Consider the following 12,019-nt stretch of genomic DNA (forward strand, 5'->3'; position numbering starts at 1 on the left):
GAAACCTATGAACGTAGAATACAAGATCTGCCTGCATACTTACAAATGTTACATTGCCTTTCCATTATAGAGTTTAATAGTTGGGGAACTGAGGATGCAAATTGCTGCAGTTTTGCAAGAGGAATTTTTGCCTATTCGAGCTTGAAGAATGCTCAAGAGCCCTTTGTCACTCATGAAGCCCAATATATTTTTAATATAACCAGATCTAAACTGTGTAATTCAGCCATGCAGCTGAAGGAATAACCAATGGCTACAAACCTTGACATCAGCTGTGCAAGCAGGGTTCTTTCCACACAAATTAAATGCCATTGGAGAAGGTCCTGCTTATTAGCTGATGAGTTGGATGAGGTCTCCTATAGATCTGCCACAAAATTATTTACATCACCAGCATGCCCCACTGATCACTGTGAAATTATTTTATCTGTTTCAGCATGCAGAAGCAGGACTATATGTGGGTTGCCCTGTATCTATCACTGTATATTAAATGAGGCTTCTTTTCTTGCTGAAAGAATTGTCATTATATTAAGTGTGCATTTCAGATTCTTAAGCTCTTATGATTGACTGGGTTTAGCAGTAGTACCAATAATGTACAACGGGTGAGTGACAAATTCCTATTCATGTTATTGCTTGATTTTATATATCAAAGTAAACACAGCAACAGCACTGAGAGCTGAGAATGGTCTGAGGTTAAATGAGGTACTGAATGCTGAAGTCTGCAGTACTCTGGCTTTCCGGGACTGGGTTGTAACACATACCAAATAAGAAAAACCTCCTCATAAGATTTACACCAATTACAGGCTTGTGATAGAACCATATGTCCCAGTTTATAACACCTATTTTTATTATTGTTACGACAGTGCTGTCTGACAGCTACACTTTGTTCTGGGGTCTGGAAAGAAGATGAGTGAGTGGCGTGGCTACTCACTGATGAATTACTGAATCACTGCCCTTGCCTTGCCTCATTGGGCTAAAATATGGCCAGCAGGGCTGGAGAAAGGGGGTCTGTGTGTGGGAGGGAAGCAGACAGAAAGAGCAGACATCCTGCCAGCGTTCAGTAGGAATGGCACAGTAGAGTTCAGGCCAATAGAGTTGATTATTTTTGCTGCTGATTGCATTTGCAGACCCTCCAGGGTATAGCTCTCCGTCCCATTTCCACTGTGCTGTGATTTCTCCTTATTCATTGTTTTTCCATGTTTTTTAATTGCAGTGCTGGTTTATTTGCAAATTGCATTCTAGGGCTAGTGTAGCTTAGTATTGGCTTTACAAAAGCAGACTTCTGGAAAAATGCATAGAGTACAGAAATAGTAGAATACAGAGTTTGCAGAGAATATTATTTCATTTTCTTACAACAAACTGAAATTGGAATCTAAACATTCAGCTCCAGACTGCAGATACACATATCAACTGTGTTTTCCTCCTTATGCTGTGGTAAATAGCTGAGGCCTGAAATCTCTTTTACTATGCCTTTTATTGTCAGTCATTAGACTTTATGTGAAACTCTGGGTGTCCATTGACTTCTTCAGCATACCCTGGCAATGGAAACATGAGTGTAAAAGTTTATCAATAATTTCTAAAAGCTTATATTGAATTGACCATTAATGACATTTAACACTTAGCTGAGTTACATTAAAATGCTTTGTGATCTGCTCAGAAAATATATCTTAACTAGTGATAATAGATTACAAAATACCTTTTCCTCAAAACAAAACACTAGGTTTAGGGGGGCACCCCGGCATTGGGCTGTGGAGCAGTGTCATCATATTCTCTAGACTGATGGAGAGCTGTCCAACACATCTGGGACGAGTGGGATTGGTGCTTGTGATCCACAGTGAATGCCATCAAATAATCACAGCAAAATTCTAGCATCTATTCTAAAGCCTTCTCACAACAGTGCAGGTCATTGATGCAGTGGGAAACTCTTATTAATTCCCCTGATATCTTAAGAAATGTTGGGTTAACATATGTCCATAAATGTTCGTTCATTTGGGAGAAGGGCTCTAAAGGTTAAAATGTTGCATCATTACCTCAGCAGTTTGCCCACTTTTATTTGACAATGCTCAGCAGATGTTTCACGTGTGCCCAGCAGTCGAATATTCATGCTGCAGCACAATTTGAGAAAAGCCAGGGAGAAACAAATGTCATCCAAATAATGTGCACGAAGCATTTTATGACTCATGGAAAGCATCTGACTTAATGTCATGATCCGCTGGCTGATTTTAATGTTTTCCATTGTGCTTGAAAAAAAAAAAGAAAGAAAGAAAAAAAAAACTCTTCTTCCCAGTCTTCTGCTTTGTTCTCTGTTTGGCTCAGCAGTTTCTGTGGGGTTTCTCAGTGGTTTCCTGGAGAAAGCTCACCATTCACTCATTAAGTAGATCAGGGCCTAGAGCTTAACTGGCCATGGGTCATTAACCCCCTGCTCAGTCAGTGTACAGCAGAGGAAGATGATTGGTTATAAGGCTGACCAAAGAAATGGGATCATACTCAGAAAGGATTAGTCATGACATTCTACTGGTTAATTAGGGGCATGTACGTGGCCCCATTTATTTAAGTACACTTCCCATAAACATTTTCTTTATGTAAATTTTATAGAAAATTCATGTCATGTTGTTTTGAAACACTACACTATAAAAAGTTGACTATAGAAGGTATTAAAAGGAGCATTCATCAAAGGTTCACTTTACAAGCAAAAACTAGTCGTTGCTTATACCTTTATAACAAATTTTATGAGAGAATTGTTTAAACAGATCATTTTTCAATTCAAGTGTGCAAAAAATGTAGGTCTCTTTTAATGACCATATTTAATATTGTGAAATGATTCATGGTCATGTCAAAGTTATATATAGCCTTATGGGCATGGACATATTAAAAAAAAACTGTTGTTACATAAGAGAGCCTGCCACTGCATCAAGAAATGCAACCTTAAACTCTAATAACAGAAAGCAAAAGCCATACATGGGTGGCACTGTGGCGCGGCAAGGTTATGGGTTGAAGCTCTGCTCTGGGTGACTGTCTATGTGGCATTTGGTGTGTTCTTTCCTTGTTTGTGCGGGTTTCCTCCAGGTGTTTGCTCCAGTGTCCTCCAACAGTGTTATGTGTATTGGTACTCAAATACATAGGTGTAAGTGAATGTGAGTGTGTGTCACCCTGCGAAGGACTGGCTCCCCCTGCAGGGTGTTCCCCACCTTGCCCCCATGATTCTGGGTAGGCTCCGGACCCACTGCAACCATAAGCTAGATAAGCAGTTACAGAAAATGAATGAAAGCCACACATCGATTCTCTGTAGAACCTCTAACAAGTTTGCTGAGACCAAGCTCATCCCAGATGGTCCAACAGTAGAAATATACTGTGGAAAGGGTCCAAGTTTAAGCTTGTGCACATGAAAAATGAACTCATTATATTTGTGCTACAACAACATGGCTTCATAAACACATTAGTTGTGTGTACTTGACTGACCTGCCTACAGTCCAGATCTGTCTCCTATGGTGCATCGTGAAGAGCAGAAAAAGGCAATGGCAAACAGGGTCTGTTGAGCAGCTGAAGTCTTGTATTGAGACAGAATGGGAAGAAATTCCATTTGGGCTATGTTCACACAGCAGGTAAAGATCGCCCAAATCTGATCTGTTTTTTCACATGTGACTCAAATGTGTCATTTGTGTAGTTGTTGACATAATTTTAAAAAGTCAGATTTGGGTCACTTTCGCATGTAGAACTGAGATCCAATCCATATCCAATATGTGGCAATGTGACTCACACATTTCCAGACGAAAGCACATCTTAATCCAGGTTGCTGTCTCTCTTGAGAATATACATTTATAAAAATGTAGTAGTTCTATATCAGTTTTATATTGTTCATGTGAGTATGAAGCTGCATAAACGTCGATCATGGAAATATTAAACTCACTATCTGGGTCTCCTTGGAGAACTGTGTTCACAAGAGACCTGGGAAATTTGCGCTTATTGTTAAAGAAACATCCATTCACGATTTAATATTCTATACAGTTTTAATTAAGTCTGGTTTTAACACAGTGCTCATCTGGAATAAAGAAAAGGAAGGTCCTGTGATATAGCACTTAAGCAAAATACCAGTCCAGTCCCATTCCTTCATTTCAAAATGCAAGTGCTTTGCATGAAACAGATGGACATTTCCTCCTGGTCAGAGCCTGAAGGTTTGTTGTTCAGATCAGTTTAGGAGCGTGCTCTGCTCAGACTAATGTCAGATATAGGCCACATTATATAAACAGTGTGAACAGCAGTATAAAAAATTAGATTTGATCACAAAACCACATTTACCTGCTGTGTGAACATAGCTTTGGAAAACTGCAACATCTAGTATCTTCAATTTCCAATTGTTATTAAAAGAAAAGCTGATGTCACCCAGTGGTAAACATGTCTGTGTCCCAGTTTTTATAGGCACCAATTTCTACTTGTTTATATTAAACACATAGAATAAGGTTTGTCAATGAACACACAATCTCATTTCTTTGTGCTTTGGTCTGTTAAATACATTTAAGTGAATTAACAAATGATAGTTTTCAGTTTTTATTGCATTTTTAGAAAGTGCCCCAACATTTAGAAATGATAAGATAGATAATGGCATTTCAATGAGGATTTCATAATATTCAGTAACATACACACCAGTAAGGTCAGGTACTGATGATGGATGATTAGTTCTGGACACCATTTCAGCTCGTCCCAGATGTATTGGACGTGGATTTCACTGAACACATTTCCACTGTTCCATAACTCAATACTGAGGTGTTTTATACCCATTTGCTGAAACTTTGCATTAGTGTGTCAAAGGCATATAATTATAATACAGTGGAACCTCTACTTACCGTGACCCGGTTCGTAAGTGGAAAAGTTTGTTTCTCGAGTCAATTTTCCCCATTTAAAATAATGAAAAAGCAATTAATCCAGCCCACCCCGAAAGTCACCCTTTTTGCACTGATATATGTTTACAAAACTCTCAAATTAGTAAAAAAAAAAAAAAACGAACCGGTTCGGGTTCGTTTCTAGAGTCATGGTTCGTTGGTGGAGGTAAACAATATTCAAATTTCCCTGTTCGTCTCTTGGAAAGTTCGTTAGTATAGGCGTTCGTTGGTAGAGGTTCCGCTGTATTATATTTCTTCATTTCTACATACAGTAATACATTGACTTGCGAGTTTAATTCATTCTGTGACAGAGTTCGTAACTCCATTTGCTCGTATATTTAAAATTAAATTTCCCCATTAAAATTAATTGAAATACTATTAATCCTTTCCAGCCTCCAAAATTCAGCAAAAATCAGCACAAAATTAAATTGTTAATTTTATAATTTTTTACTGACTTAAGCAAACCACACAAAAAAATAATAATTTTAAATAAATAAATAATATGGGCGGCACGGTGGCGCAGCAGGTAGTGTCGCAGTCTCACAGCTCCAGGGGCCTGGAGGTTGTGGGTTCGATTCCCGCTCCGGGTGACTGTCTGTGAGGAGTTGGTGTGTTCTCCCCGTGTCCACGTGGGTTTCCTCCGGGTGCTCCGGTTTCCTCCCACAGTCCAAAAACACATGTTGGTAGGTGGATTGGCGACTCAAAAGTGTCCGTAGGTGTGAGTGTGTGAGTGAATGTGTGTCTGTGATGCCCTGGGAAGGACTGGTGCCCCCTCCAGGGTGTATTCCTGCCTTGCGCCCAATGATTCCAGGTAGGCTCTGGACCAACCACGACCCTGAATTGGATAAGCGGTTACAGATAATGAATGAATGAATGAATGAAAATAAATAATATAAAGAAAGAAGCCCTTGTCTGGTTTCAAGGTGTTGATTGGTATGCTTTCCAGACAAACAAATATATTTGCACATATACTGAAAAAGTAGGTTTTTCATAATATGTCCCATTTTAAATAATATTTTTGTCAGTGTCTGCACATCAGTGTGGAAACAGTTCTGACAGCCAGATGGATTACAAAAACGTCTGGCGAAAGTTGTTTACCCTCCAATAACTGATAATGTGAAATACTTTTCCAGAACCAACCCGGTGCCCTACTTAAGCATGTGGAACACTTTAAAGTCTGTGCTGTCTTTATAGTTGCTAATGCCCAAGGCAAAATTAGTGAATAATGCCCATGTACTCTCTAAGAGTCAGCAGGAGGGAGGTGGGATACACAGAGCATGTCTCCCGTACTCTTCTACAGCCATGCTTTTATTAGGCCATAAACGAATATTAGCAGTCATTAAGTAATCAGTTATAGGCCAAGAACCCATTAACAATAATCAACTAGCTGAAAGCAGAACAATTTGTCCTAAATCCCCAATAAGGTATCTTTAAAAGCAGAAAATAAAAAATGGTATTTCTAATGAAGTCTGCACAAAGCAGGTCCTTAAAACAGTAAACAAGCTGAGAATACATTTTACAAAATGCTCCAAAAAAGAAAATGTTCAGAAATCAGTTGCAAACATTAGTCACAGAACTCTAAAAGCCCCAAAAATGTGTTTGTAAAGTGTTCCATTGTCTATGACAGCTCAGCAAGGATGGACTAATATACTACCTACCAATTCTGTTAGTTTACTAACTGAAGTCTGTGTTTGCTTATGTTAGTTCTGAGTGATGGAAGGAGAGGGAGGGCCATCCCACCCACTCAGAAAGATCGAGGCCAGTGTGGATGGCTGTGGCATGGGCTGCAGTCTCCTATTGAAAGAGCCATCAAATGGGCTTGGCTTGGGTTTGGTCCTGAGCATTTTGGCCCTCTGTCTTAAAATGCTAGGGCTTAAGCACTGAAAACGAGTGGTTGGGCCTAGGTTCTAAAAATGGTCCTGATGAAATGAGGGTATATTGGTGTCCCTCAAAGCTTAGGTGTGGAAATGGACCTACAATTAATTGGCAAGTACAAAGTCTGGGTAATGTCCAGTGCAAATGATTAAGATATTTATGTTAGCATAAACAGCTCTGGATAATGTCCTTTAAAGTTCTGGGTTACCGTGCATGTCTAAAAGGGGCTAAAGTTGTGTTGGCATAAAGTATTTAAGCAATCAGCTTTGTCTCCTCCTTTTGACCTGCAAGGCATATGTAGAAAAACACCAGAGTTTTCACAGTATCTTCTATTGCTCCTAATACAGAGAAATTAACAGGATAAGAGCCAGTAATGGCCAGCAGAGCGATAGTATCAAAGTAACAGCAGCATGATTTCAGCAAAGGGGCAGGTGACACCTACATAACCCCATACGGTTGACTGCAAAGGCTGCACCACAGGAATAATGGGGGAAATTGTGCTCCTATACATTTTTGTGTTTGAAGTTTCAAAGTGTAAGCCACAGATTGTTAGTCTTTGAGGCTTGTTACAACCATGAACCTGTTTTCTGAAAAATATCTCCAGGCCTCTGATGAACCCCTAACCTTTACCTCACAGCTATGCTGTCTTCCAAAAGCCAGAGGAAACTATTCCTAATCTAATTTCAGGTTACTTTACTAACATCCACTTCACTTTGACAACTCGCCAAAGGTTGAATTTGGACTGTGACATGGAAGCCGATTTAAAAAGATTAACATCATCTTTTATCTGGAGACATCAGTCCCAGGGACTTCCCATGTTTTTTGTTTTTTTTTAATCTTAATATCTTAAATTTGCAACCACTTGGCTAGATTATATTATTACAGTGCTTTAAGGTTTGATTCTTCCTAATAAAGTTTATGGAATTTTATACATATTAGCATATATTGCATTCACGCTATTGACTGCATTCAGCTGATAGCAAATTTATATGAAGAAGACAAATATTCATAAACTGACAATATTTCAAGCATAATATCTGATGCTACAATTCTATTTAAATGGGGCCTTAAATACAACTAATGCAGTGTGATGAGTTTAAATGTGCTTGTGTTCATTTCTGTGTCTTGTATGTACCAGAGGCAAACACAGTTTAGCCGGTTTATATAGTGGGCAGATACCAGTTCTGGGCTGTGCATTCCTTACAATTAACAACTTGCACTTGGCTAAAGCAAAAAGGATAAACCTCTAAAAATGACAAAAGATGCCAAGTGCAATGGTCAAGCTCATGGGAAAACACATTATTCATGGCCTTCTGCCATAATAAAAATACCAGAGGTTAAAGGGCATTATTTGGCTTGCCAACAAGTGATCAGTGTCTGAGCTTGTCTTTGTTGTCTGTGCAGTGCATGTGGGTGTAATATTCTGTTTTCATGAAGATCTTCCTACATTATTGAAGAGGAGAGTAAAATAGACGCCATTGTTTGATCTGAAACACTCCAAAGATGGACCCATGCCATTTCTTAGTGTGGGACTTTAATAACATAGTTTATTTTGCCCTGTATGATTCAGCTCAGTTCCTAGTATGGTTCACTAAAATGGAGTCAGTTTACGGCTGAAGAGGCCCATACCTGGAAACCTTATCGCTTACTTAGATTTTTATCAGGTTGGCCCTCTGTAGTAGGCCTACTTTTGATTCATGGATCCGATTGATGTTAACTGGCTAAAAAGATGTGGTGTGGTATGTTGTGTCTGGTAATTCAGACAAGAGCACACATTCAAAGTAATGTTCAATATGCTTTTTGTTCTGCATTGCAATGATGAATAGTCTAGCATTTTTCAAATGTTTGATGTTAATGTAGACTTTGAGGCTTCTGTGGTTGAGAGAGACAGAAAGAGAAAGAGAGAGAGAGAGAGAGATACTCTTAGAAGACTAATTCCTTATTAATTTTTCTTGACACTGACCTCGTTATTTCTTTGAACATTACTCCGTAGCTACTGTTACAGAGGATGAAAGGCTGAAAATCACTGCTCAAAACAGGCATCTTGCACCACGGCTTCTGGGTATGAAACCTGTAGATAAAGCAAGAAATGACACCTGTTACTCAGCTGAGTTAGCTCTCCTCAGGGAGCAGAGCTGAGTAGCAGCTTTTGGCTAACACCAATAGCTCGTTTTAAGTAGTTTTCTCACTTTTCTCATAAAGGCAAGGCGTGCAATACCACGCAGTGAAGGGAGAGGGAAAAAACGAAATACTGGCTGTTTTAGGAGAGCTAGCGGGGGAAGGGCTACGGAAGAGTGGAGTGAAGAATCAAAACAAAAGGTGTTTGAGGATACCTCGGCGGAGTGTCCGCAGGCTGTGCCTGGAGAGAAAGCGGTTGAATGTTGCAGGTCAACTGAAGGATTAGCAGTTTTTCCACCGGGTGCTGGTGTTTGTTAGGTGATGGAAGTTAAAACTGAGCTGTTGTGTGTACGAGGCCGGAGGTGCCACTACCACACCCTCTCTGACGATTCAGAGGAAGTCTGTGAAGAGGAACTGGACTGGGACAATTTTAGTACAACCTTGCCAAACCGACAGGTATGGAAGCCCTTTTCCACTTAATAATAATAATAATAATAATAATAATAATAATGTCACATGTCATAATAGTGGGAATGCTTCTAATAATATTGACTTAGTATCTAATATCAAAGTAATAATTATGAGAAATGCTCTCATTATTTTAAAATACTAAGTGACATGATGTCATACTATGACAGTTATTTTTAGAATAGTATCACGTCATAATAAAGACCTCTTATCGCCTGCTTCTTATTACTTTGACTTACTATCTCATAATACTGAAATATCTCATAATTATGAGATTCTAACTCAAAATGATAAGAATGTTCTTTTTATTAAAACGTTATATTTTCTTTCAAATGGCAGAGAGAGAGAGAGAATTAAACAGTTACAAAAGAATAAATCATTTTATATGGATTAAATTCTTTTCTATATATTCTATGAATTAGAAATGTGTACATTTACAAAATAGAAGCCAACTGGCTGTTTGTGTTCATAGGCAATAGAGACATTAGCAAGAAAGCTAAAATTGTACAGTTTTATATGTTTCCATAGAAAGAGTAAAAGTGTGACTTTCTTTCAGAGCAAGAGGTTCTAACCCCTTCCCTTTTATAAGATTCATTGCACACTAGCAACTCAACAAGTCACAATATTGCACACAGAGAGACAGCAAATAACTAGCTAAATTCTGCTATCTTAAGGAAAGATTTGGAAACAGTAACACAATATCAAATTACTTTATTTTGTGTTTTATATTATATAGATATATTGTGTTGGTATATTGCATTTATTGATGAGCTTTTTAGGTATCATTATGTCATTATGTTTAACAGCTCAGGATTATGTAATAAAAAATACCTTTTTTTTTTCCTTGAGCTGATAGGCCTAGGTCATGTTTGAGTAAAACAGCTTTACCAACGAATGGAAAATGGCCAAGAATGGCGAGGGATAGGCGTCCAAGCAGAACATGCACATTAAAGGAAAAGTGGTAAATTTGTCATATGACAAGTTTGCAAGTGCCCACTGCCCACATATTTGAGAGATGATGACAGATGCTTAAATACAGGCTTATAACTTTTTGAGGCAGCAATCTGGAACTTGAAGCGTGTGAGGAAAGTGCCTTCTGTGTCTGGTTTGACTGGAGTCTATGCTTCTCTAAAACTGGTGCTCAGTTTGACTTTGTCCTCAGCTCAACATTGGATTGTGGTCCCTGTCGTTTAGGATTCTTAGTTTTGCTTGCATTTCTGAGATCAAGTTGTGTGGTTTTTGTTTCTTTTCTTTCTTTCTTTTATTTTTTTATTTATTTTTTTTGATCTCTCATGTGCCTGTACGTGTTTTACTAAGAAAATGGAAGCTTGATGAAGAAAGTGTCTGGATGTGTGTTGGAGTTCACTGTGTGTAAACCGGGCTTAGGCTTATTGTCTTCATTCTCTTGGTGTGCTCACATTCTGCTGCCCAATGACAGTGAGTGAGGCTTAAAAGTGTGCACTGAATTTCTGGAATTTTGGTGTTTTGTGTGCTCTCTCTCTCTCTCTCTTTTCCCCTTTCTATCTTGCTTCTCTTCTGTTTTCAGTCTATTTCTTCTCTCTCTCGCTCTCTCAATTATATTCTGTCTAAACTCTTACATGCTATCTTTGTAAATTATACTGTATTACAGGAGTGGTAGATAGTAAATAAAATAAAATGCTTTATACAAGATTGATACAAGACAATATAAGCTAAGCAATTCTCTCTCTCTCCCTCTCTCCCTGTCTCTCTCCGTCTCTTTCTGTCTCTCTCTCTGTCAGGAGCAGGAAAGTGTGCAGCAGGTGGAGCAGAGGTGTGTGGAGTTGGTGGAGGCCAGGCGGGAGTTGGAGGTGCAGGTTTGTGGGCTGGAGGAGCGTCTGGAGCAGGAGGAGGGAACCTCGGCTCAGTTGGCCTCTCAGCGTCAAAGACTGGAGGCTGAGTGTTGTGAGCTGCGGCGTGACCTGGAGGAGCTGGAGAACACATTGACAGCCGTGGAGAGGGACAAACAGGTGAGGGAGGTATCTCGTCTCTCAGGACATTTTCACTGTTAGTCGGTTAACCTCCCTCCTCTCTTATGTTAATGGGTCGGTTTTGACCCGTGTCTTAAATCAGCCATAAGATCCCCTAAAAACAATTAATCATAAAGCAGTTATAAAAGTCTTGCTTATCCATGAAATGATTGGTTTTAATTTTTCATTGTTGCATACTGTAAACTGGAGATGTATATTCTACAAAACAAACTCTAAACTGACTTGGCCTTACATGTCTGGACATGTCTGTCTTTCCTTGTATTGTGAAATAGGCAAAGATAGAAGCCCCTAACTGAAGCTCAAGAGGTTGTAGGAGGAGCTGGCTGTAGGCTGTTGGTGTATAGTGTGTTTATGATTTCAGATTTGGCACTTGATATTGTTTCCTGATTTAAAATTATACCTGGGCCGAAATTGACTCTAACAACAGAAAAGCCATAATTTTAACAAGAGCATTTTATAATTTAGTAAAAAAAAATATATTATATTGTTTAAATAGAAATTCCTGACAAATTCAAAAAGTCTTGAAGCAATAAACAAATTTATGGAGTACTTGTGTGCATTTAAAACCTAAAAACAGGTTGGTCAAGACCCTAACACAAGAAAAAGGTTAAAGGAGCAATAAGTGATCTGAACACCAGAAACTAGTACATGTTTGAAAGTGGGAATTTGACATTCCTG

The 12,019-nt window shown here is 38.8% G+C and overlaps 1 protein-coding gene and 1 long non-coding RNA gene across 4 annotated transcripts in view; one reads left to right on the forward strand and one right to left on the reverse strand.

The window, feature by feature from the left end:
- LOC136690753 (myosin-16) overlaps window positions 1-12,019 on the forward strand; it is a 73,749-nt gene that overhangs the window by 14,702 nt on the left and 47,028 nt on the right. For 2 of the 3 annotated variants that reach the window (XM_066662715.1, XM_066662714.1), the window contains one exon: window positions 11,093-11,320. In XM_066662715.1, the coding sequence (XP_066518812.1) occupies window positions 11,093-11,320 (228 nt within the window). Of the gene's footprint in view, window positions 1-9,090; window positions 9,321-11,092; window positions 11,321-12,019 lie in introns of those variants that run through there. The other variant, XM_066662713.1, reaches the window with a different exon arrangement.
- On the reverse strand, window positions 5,454-9,253 carry LOC136690755 (uncharacterized). The gene is made up of 3 exons (XR_010801777.1): window positions 9,080-9,253; window positions 8,710-8,817; window positions 5,454-5,706 (listed from the first exon to the last, which is right to left on the reverse strand). It is a non-coding gene; the product is annotated as an uncharacterized lncRNA (long non-coding RNA).

Source organism: Hoplias malabaricus, chromosome 3 (assembly GCF_029633855.1).
Source record: "Hoplias malabaricus isolate fHopMal1 chromosome 3, fHopMal1.hap1, whole genome shotgun sequence".
Taxonomy (NCBI): Eukaryota; Metazoa; Chordata; class Actinopteri; order Characiformes; family Erythrinidae; genus Hoplias; species Hoplias malabaricus.